The sequence below is a fragment of the Bombus impatiens genome, unplaced genomic scaffold, assembly GCF_000188095.3.
Source record: "Bombus impatiens unplaced genomic scaffold, BIMP_2.2 scf_0225, whole genome shotgun sequence".
NCBI lineage: Eukaryota > Metazoa > Arthropoda > Insecta > Hymenoptera > Apidae > Bombus > Bombus impatiens.
In genome coordinates, this window is record NT_176644.1 from 856908 (window position 1) to 876374 (window position 19467).

The 19467-nt window shown below is 39.1% G+C and overlaps 1 protein-coding gene across 4 annotated transcripts in view; it reads right to left on the reverse strand.

Moving 5' to 3' along the window:
- Positions 1–13860: 13860 nt before the first annotated feature.
- Positions 13861–19467, reverse strand: part of LOC100744652 (tumor protein D54) — a 21799-nt gene continuing 16192 nt past the window's right edge. For 3 of the 4 annotated variants that reach the window (XM_003488403.4, XM_003488404.4, XM_024366682.2), the window contains exons 4-6: positions 17988–18047; positions 16576–16738; positions 13861–15505 (exon numbers count right to left, since the gene is read on the reverse strand). In XM_003488403.4, the coding sequence (XP_003488451.1) occupies positions 15377–15505; positions 16576–16738; positions 17988–18047 (352 nt within the window). In that variant the 3' untranslated portion in view covers positions 13861–15376. The remainder of the gene's footprint in view (positions 15506–16575; positions 16739–17987; positions 18048–19467) is intronic. The other variant, XM_012383970.3, reaches the window with a different exon arrangement.

Below are 19467 nucleotides of genomic sequence, written 5' to 3' on the forward strand. Positions count from 1 at the left end.
ATAGGCGACTCGATAATCCCATCTGGCTGTATGGTGTGCACGATACAGTTGGATGAATTCGTCAGTAAGTAAGAATTCCTCGTAGCTGTTTCGACCAATAATAACGACTGACAGAAGCCCGAAGAACAAGCTCTTAGAATCTCCGCCCTTGTCATAATTACAAGAACTTGTAGTTGCCGAGAGAAAAATTTCCACGCGAAAGCTGCCAACCAACAGAATGTGATATCCGTACGATTGGCTTCGAGTACGAATAATGTCTTTGAACTAAAGTAAGCGAGCAATAAAGCAGGATGACGTAAACTAGGCAAGAACTTACCGCTCATCCTGGTGCATATCGCCCTCCTTTTTCTCCATCCTGCTTTTCCTATGAATATTCTCGACGTGCATCTTTTTCTCTGCTTCTTACGCCATTGTGACGAGACGACGCGACGCCAGAAACGAGGCTGTCTTCGTTCGTATCGCGTTTTATCTTCGCTCGTAAACTTCGATTTCCAATTAACGATGTGCCGTTCACGATCCAAGGACGAGAACGGTGTGAATTTCTTCTTCGGCCGAGTTGGCGAACCGAGTTCACGGGATAGGAACATAGATTCCATTGTACGGACTATCGAATCCATTTGGAATTTTCACTGTAGAGAGAGAAAGAGAGATTTAATTGAGCTTTTCGATGTAAAGAAGTGGATGCGGTTGGTGGTGAATGGCAATGATCGTTCGAGGGGAAAATGAAATGGGAAACTTGTTGGACATGCTTTGGTGGAGCGATTTCAACCCTTTCGTTATGGGAACGTTAAAAGGACAGCAACTGTTGCGGAATAGAATTATACAAGACGCTGTGGTTGTTCGTTGGAATAATGGGAATGTATATCTCTTCTAAATTGCTTTTACGAAATTTATCCCGATAGCTTAAAGGCGCATTGCCAAATTACTTGGAAATTAGCGAGCGTGAAATCTCTCTGGTCTTTTAATATTAGAATATATCCTTTTAAATGGCAAAAATAGACCGGTTCAGCGATTAGTACGAATCAGCTGTAGGCAAGTTTATAAATTACGAACTCTGTCTGCCAACGTTCGCCAACTGAAACGTGTTAGAAACGTTTGATGTCTGAGCGAAATTGCGTCACATTTTCGTGACCGTTTGGTAACGTTTTCTTTCGCGAACGTCGATGAAATTTTTACGGGCCGATTGGTCGAAACTTCGACTCCCTAGAAACCGTATAGAAATCGTATCTGATCGAACAACGATATCATCGTTGCACACGAAACACAGCAATCGCAATCCTTTAGGGCATGAATTTCGGTATTAACGGAGAAAAGAAACTCGTTAACCTGAACGTGAAGTTGATATTATCATTGTGTATTAGGAAGGTAGGAAAAATATATGACAGGTTATAGAGGTAAAATGGTTTGTACAGGACATTTGTTGCACGAAGATAAAAGGTTTATTACCTTTTAATGAAATCACCAGGCTATAAATCTAAATTACCCATTAAAAAACATGGCAATAATATATTTTACTATTTGCTGCGTGCACTACCACATACACTCGCTATTTAGATATCATTAGTCGTCTTAACGTTACAATCGCTTTTAATCTGATTTAATGGACATACTAATCGCAGTGGAAAATTTTCCATTGTCCGGCAAATTTTATCATCCTATCAGCTGTATAATAGTTTGCAATCTTTTTACAGTACACTGACGCAGTAGCAAAAAGTACAATTACACTTTTTTTTTTTTTTTAATGGAACCCTACAATTTTTCTTTTGTAAATTCAATTTATTAAATCGATTCCCCGTATCATCCTGCGTACAAAAGATAATAATAGGCTTCTGATGTAGAAATGAACTTTCAAAGAAGCAAAGGTCAGCTGACTAACGGATACCGTACAACGTATTTAGAGAAACGACTATTGCGTTGGCGTTTACGATAAATAACGATGTCGTGAGAAGCAGATATCCAACAACGTTGCTGCAGAATTTTATAAAAGCACGACTTTTTTATCTTATCATTCGTTTGGACAGGTGGTTATACGAAGCTTCGTATGATTTCAGCGACGATCTATCTTTATAATTTGCTAAATTAACGAACAATCTAATTTTCTAAATATCCAGTGCATTGACAATTAAAGGATTCTCCTGTTTGTATAATCTATTCGTATTCTACAAAAATGTATGATCGCGATAATCGATATTTTGCGAGAGACGTATACATTCTAAGGTAACTTTGGTTTCAAGATTATCGTAAAGTACACACGAACCGCTTACGAAATTTAATTACTTGCGAGTAATTATAAACGCTTAGAAAATTAGTACTTCTCCTTGCCATTCTCGTTTTACAATTATTCAATTTTCGTTTCCTTTTTCGCAACCAGCTTAATAACCACTTTCATAATGTTTCACGAGACCGACCATAAAAGATTTACATTTATTCTATATAATTTGAATGAATATTTCACGAAACTTTCTATTAATTACAGCAACAATAGCCTACTCATAAATCGATATTAGAATTACAAATCTACGAGTTCTCATCGCCTAAGGTAAATAGAATAATAAATTCAAAAAAGCTGAAAATTTATTCACGATCATTCGTATGACGGTAATTCTTTTTTCAAGTTCTTTCTTCGAGATATTCTATGCTATAAGATCTGAAACTATACTAAATCGACGAAAAATTTTCACCTTCCGAACAAATAAAATATCGATATAGAAAAAGCTAGACTTCCGTCTAAGATTACTGGCACGACTAAAATATTAACGCGACAATTAATAAAATATTTCTAACAAATTTCTATTATTTTTCAAAATATTTTATCCTACGCAAGCTGAACAAGCGTTCGCGGAGACCTGCGAGGTTGCGAAACCTAGTTAATTTTCACGAAATTTACCTATCATTTGAACAATTTCCCGTTACACGCCGCGTTTCACGGTGGCTATGACTTTTACGAACTCTTACGGACATAAAGAAAAACCGTGATTTTTAGAAAATTTACCACGCCGTTTACGATCGTCGCTGTTTCGCAAACGACACTGTGCAAGAATTTCAACCAAGTTTTATGAATTCGAGCGCAACTTTCGAGGAATTCCCCGTCGTGCTTTTACGATTCCACAATCGATTCGATCGGACATTTTTACGAACTAACGTGAAATGTACATGATTTTCAAAAAATTTATTCCTCGTCTTACTCTCTATATCGCGATCATTCGCGAAGCTTTTATGGTTTCATACAGCAGACAATTTACGGCTCTGTTGAAATATACGTCGTAATCTTGCTATTATTTTTGCGTAATTTCATACCAACGATCAGTTGTTTAATATTATTAACCAATCAAGAAAAAGAATAAAGATCTTCAAACATATTTTTTCGCATTCACGTGGCATTTTTCCTGTGGTTTCCAGTTAGGCGGTTAGAACGGTCGGTTTCTGCAAAAACAACTCTCTTTGCATCTTCGTTCGCGGTTGGAAAATTAGAAGCAACAAACACAGTGTATTTTCAATTTTTCCTCGCACTTTCCTCCAACTCTTAGCCTAAAGCCTTGCAAAGTCGATCGACGAACGGAGTTTCGAAATGTTCAGGATCACGTTCGTACGTGTTTCGCGGATCGTTCAGACTTCCGGCTATCACGCCGTACATATATGGAAGGCAATCTTCTCGAAGAATCGTTCGGAAAAGTTGCTTCTGTTGCAAAGGACGTCGCTCTATTTGTGGTCATTCCTCTTGCGGTCGCGGAAAACTGGCAGCGGTTGTGGTTAAGCGGACGATTTGACGGATACTGCGAGACAATGTTATTCGCAGCGGCTTCGCTTGTGGTCATGAGATTAGTGTGCAACTTACACACAGGTTTTGGAATTGTTTCTCTTCGGATTGACTTTATGCGGGTAGATTTAGTTTCGTCGGGAATCAGCCTAAGTGACTCGTAGATTGCCAGTGTCGGTGGCATTCGTGGGTTTCGAGGTGCGTTTCGTGTGCCAAACGTTCAAGTACATTTTTCTTCTCGATTATTTCGTTCCACGTACAAACATTTCAATTTTGTAGTTACGCATAATTCCGCTAAATATGGAATTCTACTAAATTCAGATTGATTCGGTCGATTGTTAGTTGATGTTGATGAGTGTTAGTTGATGTTAGTTGTTGATAGTCAGATTGTTATTAGCCGAAATAAAAATTTGGAGATTATTCCGCATTTGTGCTGCTTCGAGGTACATGTGTGCATTTTGTAGAGCTTCGGCGTCTTTAAAATTTAAAAGTCGTCTTTCTATTATACAAGAAAAGATAGAGATCACAGAGATCAAATTTAGTTCGGTTTGGAGAACACTGTGGCGGAAGATAAATTTTAATGGAAAATCCTGTACGCAATTCACAAAATCCTCTATATAAATACGAACCTTAGGTATCATTTCCTATACATTTATCTCGTAAGGGCGGGGGAAAGTCTTTCGTATCACTTTTTTCCCACGAAGTCTCTCGTGTTATTTCCAAACGATATTCTACGTGGAATAGAAATTTCGCAGATTGATAGCGAATGTCCCTTCTTTCTCCAGTTTCCTTCTCCTTTGCTCACGCTATTATTCAGTAGTTATAAATCTTCTTCAAACACTGACATCCTCTGCCAACTTCCTTTGCACGCACCTGCCTCGATCTACCCAAGATTTATCACCGCGCCTATCACTGTTTCAACCACTAACAGCCTTTCACGACGGCAAATTACCCTAATCTGATCCACATTCGCAAGTGGAACATCGGCGACCAGCAACGAAAAGTCTATCGTTCGAATCCTCGAACATAGCAAATTTTATCTCGCGCGTAATGGAACCGGTCCGTTTTATCGGTTATTGATAATTTACCGCTTTGCAGTTATCAAGTCGCAATTTCGCGGCGTTTCATCGCCAGCCAACAGAACCAACCAGTTGATCTAACCGAGAGACGTATGGAGATTAAAATTTTCAGAACGATTTCCTTTCCGGGCTATGTATCTTCGCGTTTCTGCCGGTCGCTTGCACCGTTTCGCTAGTTTCCGGAAAAAAAGAAGGGAAAATGTTCCACGATCGACCGAGCAGGTATCGTTTTCTCGCAGGTGCGCGCGATGGTATCGTAGATCGGTGCTCGTAACTTTGTCAGAAACTGCCTATCGAGAATAACAGAAGGCAACTCGGTGGCCTTTGAAGCATAGTTGCAGGTGAGATTTCCATTGATCTTGTAGCTGCCTGCTGCTACGTTTCACCGGTATCATTAGTCAGTTTTATGGACTAAATCGTGACAGAGAGGAAACCGGTACGGCCGTGGCACTTTGGTCCGGAGATCGCGACCGATCGCCATAGGAATTCGACCAGCCAGCGATTTACTGTTTCTCATCGCGAAATATTATCAATAGCGTTCTACACGCCGACCGTTCTTTACCGATTCGTTCGGATAATGTCAAGGTAATTGCTGATCGAAGGATAGGCATCGTTCGCTCTCTAGCTTCTTCCTTTCCATCGCCTTTGCCTCGCAACGATTATCCTTATCCTCTTCGAGATAACGCGTGAACGATAATTAACTGTGGCGCGTACGTTTCCGTATAGTTGACATTTTCAATGATCCGAGTACCAAAATGGTCGGCATTTGAAATTTAATCGATAAATTAGAACGACATCGACATCTGTCAACGAGATGCTGGAAATGGCGACGAAAGACGAGAAAATTCCAGGAAAGGATGTATCAACGTCATCATCAGAGCATCGTTTATGATATTCGCTGAAACCAGGCTGCTCTCAACTCAGATCCACGTTTCTTCGATCCACGTTACATCCAGTAGCCGAACGTTAATGTAGCAGAGTTCCTGCTAAGTTTTCTCGTTGATCGAGTGGCTGACATTATCGAGGGGTGATGTGGTAATTCGCCGAGCCTGCTATTAATGACGCGTAGCCAATTTACCATTGCAGGCTGCCATGACGATTGCAAGGTGACCAGTGACGTCGAGGTCCGTTACTTTCGTTCTAACGATATCTCGTTGCACTAACGACAGGAAATTCTTCCCATCTTTTCTTCCAGTCTATGGGAGGGAAGACGCGCTTCGCGTCATCCACGATGAATTAGTCAACTGGCAAGAACGTGTTGCTGGCTGATTGCTGCCTCGGTTAGCGGCGAGATAACTCTCTCGTTGTCAGCGTGTTATCGACTTGTAATTCGATGGTGGGCTGTTAACGCGATCGGTCTTCGCTTCGTTGTGTTTTCCAACTTATCTTTCCCAGAACTCGAATCTTTTCTACCGTCGCTTTACATCAAAAAAATCGCGAAAAAATAGGAAAAGAGACACCTATGCTCCGCCGTATAATCTTTTACTTTTATTCTCGTACGCACTCCCACAACAATTCCAAGAATTAATTAGCAAACAGGTAGTCACAAGGTCTAAATAACCACGACACCATGCGTGTGGTCGTACCAAGTACAACCATAGTAAAACCCGAAGAAAGCGGATCCATCGCTGTTAAACACACGTTACCATCGAAACCAAAAATTGGATGTTTCCTACAAAGCATCGAACAACACCGATGGAAATTAACGAGGCAGCACCAACGACCAGAGGATAACATCTGAATTCCGAAATGGGAATTGCTATCGAGCGATCGACGAATCGATGACAGTTGCGAATCGACGTCGCACGTTCTGCGAATCTCTACGAATTTTATGAAAAGCGAAGCTTCGTTTCTCGCGAGTCTGATCCGTCCGCCAGTTCGACAACGTCGTACAGCGACTTAGCGAACGTTGCTTTAGCAAATTTCAAAAGTAAAAAGAGATACAAGAGCGGTAATTGAAAAGGAAAAGAAAAGAAACATCGAGACAAGGAGAAATCGTACAACGAAAGAAACTATCACGATTTCACGATGAAGTCGATGTCCATGTGCCGAGTGGGAGTTCCAGGAAAGCCCCCGACGTATAAATATTCTAATTAAGCGCATAATTAGCGAACAGCGATGAATTATCGTAAACGGCGGCCAAACGTATTTTCATACGTTATCGCGGCAACAATATCTTGTCCCGATATCTCTTTATCGCTTTAATTAAGCCGAACTACTTGGAACACGCCTGTCGCAAAACGTACAGCCGCTGACTCGATCATAGCAACTCGCTTAATTGACTCATTCTTGACTATCGCCACTAGGAACACAGTTGCGATCGAACGTTATTCGATTTGGCTGGCTAGATATCTGATAACCACGTCTGTTCGTGCATTTGCAAGTTTGTAAGGTTTAAACGAAGGCCATTCGGAGAGAACATTATCTCGTTGTTTAAAGGTTAAGCAAAATAGCGAAGAGGGAAGTGAAAATGCAACTTGTGTGGTATTAATGGAGAGCGTAAATTTTAATTGGAATTAATGTGGCTGCAAGGTATTTCTATCGTTATTTTTCCTTTTCCTTCTCTATTTTTTTTTTTTTTTTCTTTGGTGCGTGAAACCTGACTCGATGAGAATTATTGCGCAGGTGTCTTTGGAAAATCTGTTTCGTAACGCTGGCGATTTCAGTATAACGAAAAATGATAGCAGACAGCGTATTTTCGCGTTAAGTTGTTTCCACATCGAGTTTCTTTCTTTATTCTCAAGTATTCGCAATTGTATTTATAAGAGAAGCTATTTCCAATTATATCTAAAATGTTAAATGCAAGTATTCTTTGTGAATTGTCCTCTTTTAAATACTCGGTACATTTTGCGTCTTATTCGATAATTTACAATTACCATATGTCGTGCGAGTCGATGAACTTTGTTCGTTACGAACAAGCTTTCAAAATCTCTTGAAGTTAGTTATTATCTTTCGTTTATACGACGTATCCACGCCGTACCCTTTGTCGCGAATTCTAAGTGTGACACGAGCAACGACTCTAATTATTCAGGAATGAAAACTGTCCGCAATGGCCCGACTCGTGACATTTCAAACGGCATAAAATGAAGTACGAGCGAGCAGTCTTATGTAAAATTCATCGATATCGTTCGATGCGCACCAAATATTTTAACCTCGTTAAAGTTTACTGTTTAGAAAACGAGATGCTCAAATTCTTTCCGTACGCTTTATGAATAATCGCTGGTAGAACAACGTGTAAACTTCGCCGATAGTATCAGAACTAAATCAGAACGAGCATCGTGCGTTTATAAATTGTTACATTAAAAAACAAATGCTTTAGTCTAACAGTTTCAACGCTAATTCGATTAACAGGTTGACTGCAGCTCGAATTTTCTGTATTTTATTTTGCCAGCCGCGACACATCGAAGTATATTGTACCACAATGTTTCAAGTAGTAGTAGCAGCAGCAGCAGCAGCAGCTTGAAAGAGGAATAAGGCAGAAACAGAAGAGAAACGCGTGCAATGGACGGCGCTCCAATTAATGGGCCGGTCCAAGGCGGTCTCAGAAAAAAACGTCATCGAGTTCTATTTACGAGGTAGATCGATAGCAGGCTACGGCTAATCGGCGTGTGCTCGTGATTAAGTCTCGTTCCTCTTTCTTTATAGCTGTTCTTTAAAATCGCGTTAGTCGAAGCCCGTGGCACGAACACCATTGACGGCAACCATACGCTTCTTGGGGCCTGATATGATGAGAGCCGCCTTATAAGGGTTACAACCGGTGTTTAAAGTCACCAGCGGCGCGGCTTTCACCAATTTAAAGTCAGATTGCGACCCACCCGGCTTCTAATCGCCTCTCATCTATACACACAGAGAATCGTACGGCCGTAATCGATCCGCCGATTTCGCCTTGTAGCCGAGAAGACGACTGTGATTCGTTGCTTTGCTATTGTGTCGTTCTAATTGGCCTGGTTCTTTAATCAGATCGATCCTTTTAATTAACTCGTTGTTGGGACGCTTACAGAGAACGAGCTGAAAGTAACGAATAAAAGGCGAAAGCCTCGGAATTCCTGCCTTTGGATACGAACGATTTATGTATTTTAGAAGCCATTGACGAATGACCATAGTTCAAGAGAAGAGAACGAATCTACACGTTAGAAGAAATAAGAAGCTTCGTACGAACATACGTGACAGATGCGATTAACCTTGCGAATTTGAACAAAAATGTCTAATCCGTCGGCTGGGAAAATCTAGAAACACCAAGAGGAAAATAATCGAGACACGCGTGATATATGGTGCAATTTCGGTCGTTCGATCACGAAAAATTTGATTATCCGATTTCTCGGTGATTAAGCAGTTCAAGGTCCTATTGTACATTCATTGACAGGAGAAAGAAAAGTATCGAAGAACGTGGTGAAATCTCGGAACGATTCGCCCCGGTTGGTCCCGGAATTTTTCAACGACATCCGCGGCCCATTGTGGTTGACTAATATACCGCTACAGCGCGTTAACCTTCCAAAGGTAGGAGGAAGGTGCGCCACACCCCCGTCTCTCTTTCGCCGTGAACCACGAGAGCAACGAGAGATACAGCAACAATGGCCTCCGTAGATGGAAGATTGCACGGAAAGGTGCAACGTTCACGTGCAAAGGTCGCCACGGTTGAATCGGGTAAACGAGGATAATGTCGTGGCCCGACTATCATAGGTGAATTTTATTGCCGTGAAAAAGAAGGCTTGCCGCATCTTAGACGCGTCTGCATGCGAGATCTGCTCGGACCGTGAGCCTATTGTCCGCGAATAGAAAGAAAGTCTTTCGTGCAACGCTGGGATCTAAATCGGTCGAGAACGTTGTGTGCGAATTGCGAGGTCGTTTTTCTTTTCTTTTTTTTTTTTTTCGTTCTGTTTCAGATCGTCTGGATTGTTTCGTACATTTTTGCTACACTTTGTTGTAGAGTGAGAGTTGCACAGAATTAATTTCCTTCGATTGGAATGTACACAGGTGCATACGAATGTTCAACGGTTTCTATGTGGATAATAAACGAAAGCCATTCAGACTTTTCGCAACTTGTCGAATTAAATTGTTGCAAGAATGTATGAAAAATTTCAAACGCGACAGTACACCGTACTAAAGCTACTCTGTAAACGTGATGGAAAAGTAAAGAAATGTGATGTTTGAGACGTGATATTTACACACAAGTCGGTATAACGTTATACTTAGAGCCGCGTAGCAAAGTTTAATCGATGTAAATTAAATCGTAACCGAATATACGAAATTTCACGTAGCGGAATTACTTACAATTCGCCTATTCGATCTAAAAGTGCAATCTTAGTATCCATATACGAAACGATAGATCGTAATATATACGTGTAGTTATTCGCATTATTTCACTCTCTTTCGTAACGTGCCCAAACTGTGTACAAATGCAATATGGGACGCGTTACCTTACGCGTTTACGGGACAAGATCCTTAAGGATTATTAATGCGTACCATCGTTTACGCCAAATAAAAATCCAAGAGGTTCGTGAGAACGTAACATTTTCAGCAACTCTAATAACGTATCTTAACATTGCTATCCTCTTCTACTTCTTCTTCTTTGGCTAATTCTCGACACGTTGAAGAGATTACAATAAGGAGAGAGAGAAAGAGAGAGAGAGAGAGAAAAGAAAGAAAGAAGAAATATTGTTAATTGTTCCTTGAAATAAACTGTGAAGGATGTTAACGACTTGAATAAGCAATGGAGGCTGAAGCGAATTTCCTCTCGGCACAGAATCGATTCCCGCCAACTGCGATTCATCAACGACAATCGTTACTCGTGATTCGCTTAATCGTAAGCATAATTATATCGTTACCGCGTGATTCAACGACGACAGACGTTGAGAGAGCCGTCGCGCCGATTTGTTCACGTCGAATAATACTCAAGGTACCGTTGTATTATAAAACGATCCCTTCCAATTACGCTGCACTGCGTTCTTAATTTAACGTTACTCCCCCATGTGTTTATAGATATATACATATGTTATAGATAAATATATATATATATGTATCATCTTTTTCTCTCACACCCTATACCTTAGTTAATACGAAGCCTAATCTTAAAGGACAACGGAGAACTTCGATACTGTTGGCCGTTGTCGAGATGGCAAACCCAATTCCAAGGTTACCATGGCAACGAGATATATCTATTACGAGATACTTTCAATATAAATAATTAATTAAACGAATAAACTAAATAATACTCAAGCGGGGCTGCACGGTGCCTGATGAAAAGAAAGCGACAGGCCAAGCTCGCGCTTTATTACTCATAAATGGATTCTTCTTTCTCATTGAATTATATGGTAATTAAACGAAGATTAACGAAAGAAAGGAACTTTAATAAAGAATCTCGACTATATGTATATAGGAAACTGTACGTGTTGGCCTATCCAGTACAAAAGACAGATCGTTATAATATTATAGATCGCAGATTATTGTGTTATGTGAATAATTACATTTTATGTTGTTAACGAAGTCGTAATATATATACACACACACACACATGTTTCTATACGTATACAGATACATATACAGATATGTATGCATTTAACGTTAACACAGCTCTCTCTCTCTCTCTCTCTCTCTCTTCTTTTTTTTAAATTTCTTTTCTCTATCTTTCCCTGCTCCATCTCGTCTTACTCTTGTCTCTTTCTCTGTTTCTTACCTTTCTACTTGTTTGCTCTCGCCATGCAGCTGGAGAAGACTACTTGTAGAGGATCGTTTTTGTTTTGTACTTAAGCGTGCTCGTACGCACCCGAACTATGTTTTGTACCACGTGAAGAATGGCAATAAAGTAGTTGACCAATTCCTTTTTTTAATGCTGCGTGTATGTATCTTCCCAACTGATCCTTATCGTGAAGTACCATCCATCCAGGCACTCCATGTCGTCCCCATGCATACTCCATGTTACTAGAAAGCATCAGATTTGCAGGTAATATTTTTCACTTCAGTCAGGCATATTGTCGGTCATACAAAAATTAGAGATTAATATACTTGGGTATTAAGGATAAACGCTTAACTATAATAATTTCATTTGATAGTTATTATTAAATAGCATTGTCAGAAATACTATTCAAAGGAAATCGATTGAAATCAAGGACTTCTTTCTTGTTGAAGTCTGTTTCTGCACGAGCTGCAGTACGATACACAAGCTTAAACTCACGAACGTGGATAAACGTGTGCTAGGAAATTCCTAGCCGTATTGCTTTCCATCTTTTTTTACTTCTTCTTTTGATATAAAAGGTTTCGCAAAAGACGTAAATAAAAAGAAAGAATTGCGTTACAGTTTAATATAAACCAGAACTCGTACTTTTAAAAGTACTTGAAAAGTAGCTCCAAAGAAATTTCACTTCACTCGGAATACCGTTTACTGCTGCCGAGCGAATTTGATACGCACGTGCGCGTATTCAAGTTACATTTCATTTTTACATTTTCTGTCTAAAATATGCGACTTCTTGTTTAGATATCATTAAAGACCATGATAAGTAAGAAATCCCAGTAATTCGTTTCTTGCGCTTCGGGTATCTGAAATTTACTAAGGAATGAATTTACAAAAACGAGGTTTATTTGAAAATAAATATATAAGACGATGGTTAAGATAGTCTATAAAGTGGTCCATTTATTATAAGCAGGAAACTGGAACACTCGAAAGTAGAGTAGTTTCCACAAATTGTTTCTTATATTAGGACGGTAATCTTAAAATATCATACAAAGTACATATATACTTAAACAATATGCAAGATTATTCCAATGACACACCGTATCATGTAACACAAAAAAGAAACTCTGAAACATTCTACATTCTGTATAAAGGGGAAAACAATCAATCATAAAACAAAGAATTATTTCTAATTTCTATTAATAATCACACAGTGCCAATGTATAATGAATTACGTAGAAAATGATTGTCAAATATATAATAATATTCCGTGGAATAATCTTAATCTAAATGAACAATCTTATCTAATTAACTAGAAATCGTAGAGACCCTACTGAAACTAGCAAAAGAAAGGGAAACTGCAGAAATTTTCATAAAAAATATATTATTAAATTGCCATTATAAGTACGAATAAGTTCCATATAATTAAGAAGCACACATAGATTTTTAATATGTAACAAACGTTTAGTCACGCCCTGTACTATGGGTGAAAAATCGCTCTTCACGTGTAGCATTTTTCAAAATAATTTATTCTCCAATATGAACAAGTAGATCGTGTAGCAGGTTGTCGATGACGATACGAGCGCAGATCTTACGACACATTCGCAGGGATTAGATCCAGTTTCAATGACATATAGAGTTCGTTAAATAGGCAGAAAATGCTTTATGTATACGCATTTATAATATCTGTGTCCGACTTCTTAAATTAACGAATTTCTTAAACAAGCAAACGCGCTCTGGTCATCGCGCGTCCGCGCCACATAATTTCATTCTAGAGCTTAGTAAAAAATATTCTTCGCTTTCCTAGACAATTTGCAATTAGATCGGTCTTACACGTGTTTCTTTAAAAGTCGACCTTAAGGCTCAATGATCACGGAACACGGGAAGCCTCGCTGTACCATTGACTACCGTACCAAGCCATTCTTATAATCCTCATAAACTCTTCAAGGCAAAAACAATTCTTCTTAAATATAGTGTAACGCATAACTCGCCTTCCCATCGATTGGTTCTATAAAACTCTTTTTCGTTGTATATCTTTAAATACCTGTTTCGAATTTTTAAAGACTTTTGAAGATTTATAATAGAAAAGTTAACATCCATCATAACGACAATTATTACGGAGCAACGAATAAAAATTATCGAATATTATTTTCAAAATCGACGCTCCATTGTTCTAATGCTATTTTAAAGAGATGCCAGGTACATTTTCATTCAATGGGTGTGTCAATTATCAGAATAGCAGATTTTAGGGCAGTAGAAACTCAAGATTTGAACATCAATAAGAATTGCATTCTGTAAAGATTATAGTTTGGTGTAATGTTATGTCGCAAAAAGAAATCAGGTCGTATTCTTTTCTCTTTTTTTTGTAATACTTGTACTTGCTTCTACATTGCAATTGTTTTCAAAAGTCTGAAATAAGAATTTAAAAATATATAATAAAGAAAGTTGTACAGCTCTTAAATGGGAAGGAAAGTGACTTATCGACCATTCTCTATATGTTCAAGCATAGTGCTGAAGAATTTGATTCATTGCGAACATGTATAACAGTATCGCGTTTATTAATTCTCACAACGATAAAATTTCGATTTTGAACGAAATTACATGGTCGTAATAGCCGTAACAGCTTCGTTATTTAAGATCGATATTAGTCTTGCTTAAATGCAACGAGTTATAAAATGTTTCATAACGTAATTATAAGGACATTTATCAACGTACAAAGATAGATACCTATTCAGAAATATTTTCGGGAATATTTGAGATGAATCGAATAATTGTGAAACAATGGCGGCCACCTGTGTCCCGCGTAAAGTAATCCTGGAAACTCTACAAATGTTACTGCACGAATTCGAATTATTTTCAAATAGACTGCACGATACAGATCGATCATTTTCTATCACACGAAAATAGATAGTATTGTCGAAGCACGAGTCTTATCGAAGAAGATTGCTAGTCAGAATTCGTATGTCATAGGAATACATCGAGGTATCGTTTCTGATGTTAAGATTATCGATATCCGGAAAGGGAGCGAGAACGCCACCAGAGTAAAATATCTATTCAAAGCGTGTGTGCCTACTTTCACGAATTCGTGGTGCAAAAACAGGTTGAACCGCTAAACGTTAAGGTACGTATCCAACGATATATTATATTATACGTTATTAAAATCGCTGTAGTGCAAATAAGTTCGATAAAGTAAAGAAATCAATTGCCATCTTCTTGAGTAACATGTTCCCGATACGAAGAAACGCAAACTATTGATACAACGCTGATAAGCTTGTCACCGTAAAAGGATCAATTAACACAGAAATCCTGCATGTTCTTTAAACAACAAAAAAGAAAAAAGAGAAACAAAATAAAAGAAACGTCACATGTTAAAAATCAACAAGATTTCTCCACGCATTTCTAAAAATCAATCCGTAAAAAAAAAAAAAAAAAAAAAATAAACAAAAATAATCACTAAAGAAAAGAAAGGATCACAAATTAGCTTTTCTGTTCTCAACAGGGCATATCGTGCAACTTATTAAATCACGAAGAAACATCAAGTTGCTTCCAACAACGTCCACTGTCCTACACAGCTTTGTGCACGCAAGGAAACATCCAAAATACACAAATTGTTCGAATCGTTGCATCATACCGATCGATATCCGCGAAGCCAACTCATTTTCCACGACTGACTTGACTTTTTTTTTACTTTTTTATTTCGTTTTAATAGACGTTCGATTACGTAGACGACATCGCATAGCCCTGATTAATAGCAATACGCAGTGGAAAGTGATAGTTTGTAGCATAGGGCGAAACACCGGCATCGTGGATCGACGCGTCAGCATGTTACGCAGAGAAGAGGCAGAAATCGATGTAAACTCGAGATGCCCAACTCTAAGACAGAAGTTTGTCTTCCGGAATGGTCGGGCTGGTAGCTGTTGGCGCCGAGCGTAACGATTCCGTGTCTCGAAGCATCTCATTGAAGCTTTGCATTGAGCTGGATCTTGAAGGCACGACTTTCGTCTGAAACATAACGTACGATATTAACTATCTTCGGCGTCGGTTTTCAAAAGCTACAAAACAGCTATCCCCAAATCTCTGTTGACCCTGTTCTATTAATCCGTTACATACGAAACAGCCGGATTTCTTTCTTTCACTAACCTCTGTCATCCGATCCGCATTTGTTCTTCGTTTTCGCATCTTCACCCGCTCTTTCATCAATGCAAAATTCCACATATTCATACGCACACACGACGCCGTTCATCTTTACACGCACTCGCGTACTATGTTTTCTTTCTCTCGTTTAACGCAAATCAGTGTTAATATTATTCATAAAATACGTCAACGTGGTCCTATTAAATTAAACAATTGTCAACTAGCTAAGAACAGCCAGTCTAAAAATAAAATATTTCGAAGCCTAAGAGGATCACGATGCACAAGTTGAAAAAGACAAGTTGAATACACGTAAGTTAAAACGAACACAAAGAATGAAATTTCACACAGCGAAATTATTCACGATTCGTCTATTAAGTCTAAAAGCGTAATCCTGGTATCCAAAGACGAAACGAGTCGTAGCGTATGAGTCAACTTGTTCGCATTATTTCATTCTCTTTCGTAATATGCTCAAATTACGTATAAATCCAATATAGGACACGCGTTATTTTATTATTAAGATCTTTAAGAAGTATCAACGCGTACGATCTTTTACGTAGAATAAAAATCCAAGAGGTTCATGAGAACGTAACATTTACAGGGGACTCTAATAACGTATCTTAATTAACATCGGGTCTTAGCTATCTTCTTCCGATCATTGTGGACGCGTTAAGGAAATTAAGAGGGTCACGGCCCGCAGTTTAACAAGCCAGGCTTTACAAGTTTTGTGTTATCATTTTTTAAACGAAACTTGGTGGAGCTATGTGTCGCTGTCTACGGATAAAACGACAAAAAAGATCTTGCCAAGATTAGGAAACGCTCGAAATTCGCATAAAAATCAACAATCTAGAAATGGGTCGAAGAAACGCGACAGGTTTAAAGAAAGCTCTTCTAAAAGGTTAAAAAAGAAGCGGAAAATTCTTTCAATCGTCGGTAACAACCTTCATGTTCTCGTAGGCAGATCCAACTCGTTCCTCTAGGGAACGGAAGCTGTCGGAGTTACGCATCTGGCCGAGCTTCATGGATAATCCACTTCCGAAGCCGCCAAGAATGCTGGTCGTCTTCTCAGCCGTGGTCTTGAATACAGACTCTGTCTTCTGGAATCTGTGGAAGGAGGAAAATGATAAATATTCATTTTACGCGGAACTTGTTCTGTCCAGGCAAGGTCGCGTTGTCCGTGGTCACAGATGCTTTTGCTCGGGACTTCGATAATGACTCAAGCTCGATGTATATGTCATGCATTTTACTTTCACACACACGGCAAGCTCCGCAATCTCGTAACCACACATTTACATCGCGTTATTCACAAGCATTCCGTGCTCATCGTTAGATTGCCATCATTAGAAAAGCTTATGCTTCTCTGCTATCGTTACTTCTACGCAAGCGGCTAACAAAAGACGCTGTTTCGTGGCAACCCGAGGTCGATACACCGACTTTCTATCTTGGACACTAATTAGCTTAGCGGTGCGTGCCTTTCTATTTTTCTATCTGATTATTTCTCGAGCCTCTGTACATACTTCGTTTCGTCCACGTTAGAGCAATTAGAACAACCTGAAGCATTGTGAATTTTGCGCGAGTGGCGTGACAACGTGCAAGGGAACATCGTGGCAAGGGGAAGTTATGTCTAATACGTATAAATCGCGTTAATATCGTGATCCAAAATTTCTCTCGGACACAACCCTCAAATGGTGCGGCGCGATCAGGTCGCTCGCAAACGTAACGTATGTCCTTCCACGTTCAGCGCGTTGTACTTCTCGTTGATTGCTTTTGGTACTCTTGCGATGCAGAACGAATGGAGGATTACAGGAGCCACAGGTTTTATTCATCTCACGGAGGAACGATTTTGAAATTCGAGATATCGATCGATCTCATGTTAGTAATTTCTCTTTCATCGTTTAATTTTCCTATTGAAATATGTGGCAACAACTGTTTACCAGTGTCTCGGACGTTTTAGAAATATCGCTCGTCGTTACATTATATCGTTGATTTGTTACGAAACTACGTTTATCAGCTGTTTCTAAAAAGCTCGTATCTTTGAGTTTAACAAGATCTTCATCCGAGTTATGTAATCACGTAATTTTCTACGATATAATAATATCGATGTAAGCACGTTTTCCCTGTGTGTTCCTTAATTGTTAACGGGACTATTTCGCGATCAATTATCTATTTATTGCTCGTTTATCGACGATCTGACTCGCGCTACACCAATCGAGGATTCTAAGGAAGAAAAAAGAAGAAAAGAAAAGAAAGGAAAGAAGAAAAGAAGCTTATTTTAGTCGAAGACGATTACGGTTAACAGTCGATGGAAGAAATGTTGGATCTGAAAGGATAACACGATTGCTTGTGTACTTACAAAGTGTTCTCGGTGACCGCCTTGCTGAACTGACCGAGTTTCTCGCCGACGTTCTGATAACTGAATGAGAACCCAACCAAAAGTCAAAGAAAAGTGTTCTACATGTCTGAAGAGCAGAAGTAGCAGAAAATAAACGAAAAAGGTACGGAGGGCTGGCAGCCGTCACCTTACGCGCAATTAAAAAATCAACTTTCATTAGACGAGTGCGGATATCCATGTAGTCCGGATAAAATCGAGAAAGTAGAATAAAATTTATTCGTCTGACGTTTTGTTTTTGAGAAAATGAAATTCGGAAGATTCCAGAGCAATTTTTAACTAAACACGTTTGCAACTTCATTTTCTCAACAACGAAGTCTGCCATAGAAAAATTTCATTTTACGTTCCTGACTTATTTCCACGTGTTTACTTATTCCTATTAATTACTCGCTCGTGCCCAGTTGGTAATCAGTCGAGTTCGCGTTAATCGATTAAACAAACAGTGAAATTCGATTTTATCGGATACGGAAGCTCGTATGAGAAAATTTAATTCTATTCTTTTCCTATTATTTCGAATTTGTTTGCTTCCATAGAATTAACATCGTTGTCGATTGTACTACGATTACATACTGACACTCCCTGTATTCTATTACATTTCTATCATACCCAACTATGACACTTGGTCACGATGATATAAGAATTCAGAATCGAACCCGCCCCGTTTCTTCCAATCCGTTTGAAACCCGTCAGATACGATGACAATTCTGTCTATCCGCACACATCTAACTGTAAGTCGTTGATACACGTGTAACTGTACAAAAACTTACGTATTATGCATGCGTTTCGTCTATCGCGGTATCTTTACAGGTGATTTAAAAACCTGTCGAACGAAATAACAAAATGGGATCTCTCAACAACGGACATCTACTTAAATTGCGCGACAATTGAGAATGCTTTACGAAGAGACAAACGAACCGTTCATTTGCCAAATTCGATCAACATGGCGAAACAAAAATTAACAGAGAAAATTGACGAAGTTATAAAGATAGTTTGGCGGTGAAATTTCAAAGATTTCGTAGGGTAAAGTTGATCGTTTTGGCCCGTGAACGGCACGAATAGACGCATCGATTCCGATAAGGACGAAGTTACAGCAACCTCGACGTCATTTCTAGTAGCGACAAGCTTTCATAGCTCTAGCTCGAACCGCACAAATTGTTCGCGTGTGGCATTCGTAACTGTGCTTGAAGTCTCAGGCATCAGCAGCATGCGGTAAAACGAAATTAACCTGTTAACAGAACAGCTACAGTATAATTAAACCGTAACTGCTACGTAAATTGGAAATTATACATTGGCTCTCTCTTCGATAGAATTTTCAGTTACCCTAACAAAAAGTTGAATCCTTTGTACTGTAGCGGCGCTGTCACAGCAGCGTTCATTGATATAGTATTAAAAAGTTTCGCTTTGTTTAACGATTTAAAAAAAAAAAAAAAAAAAAAAACGGGGA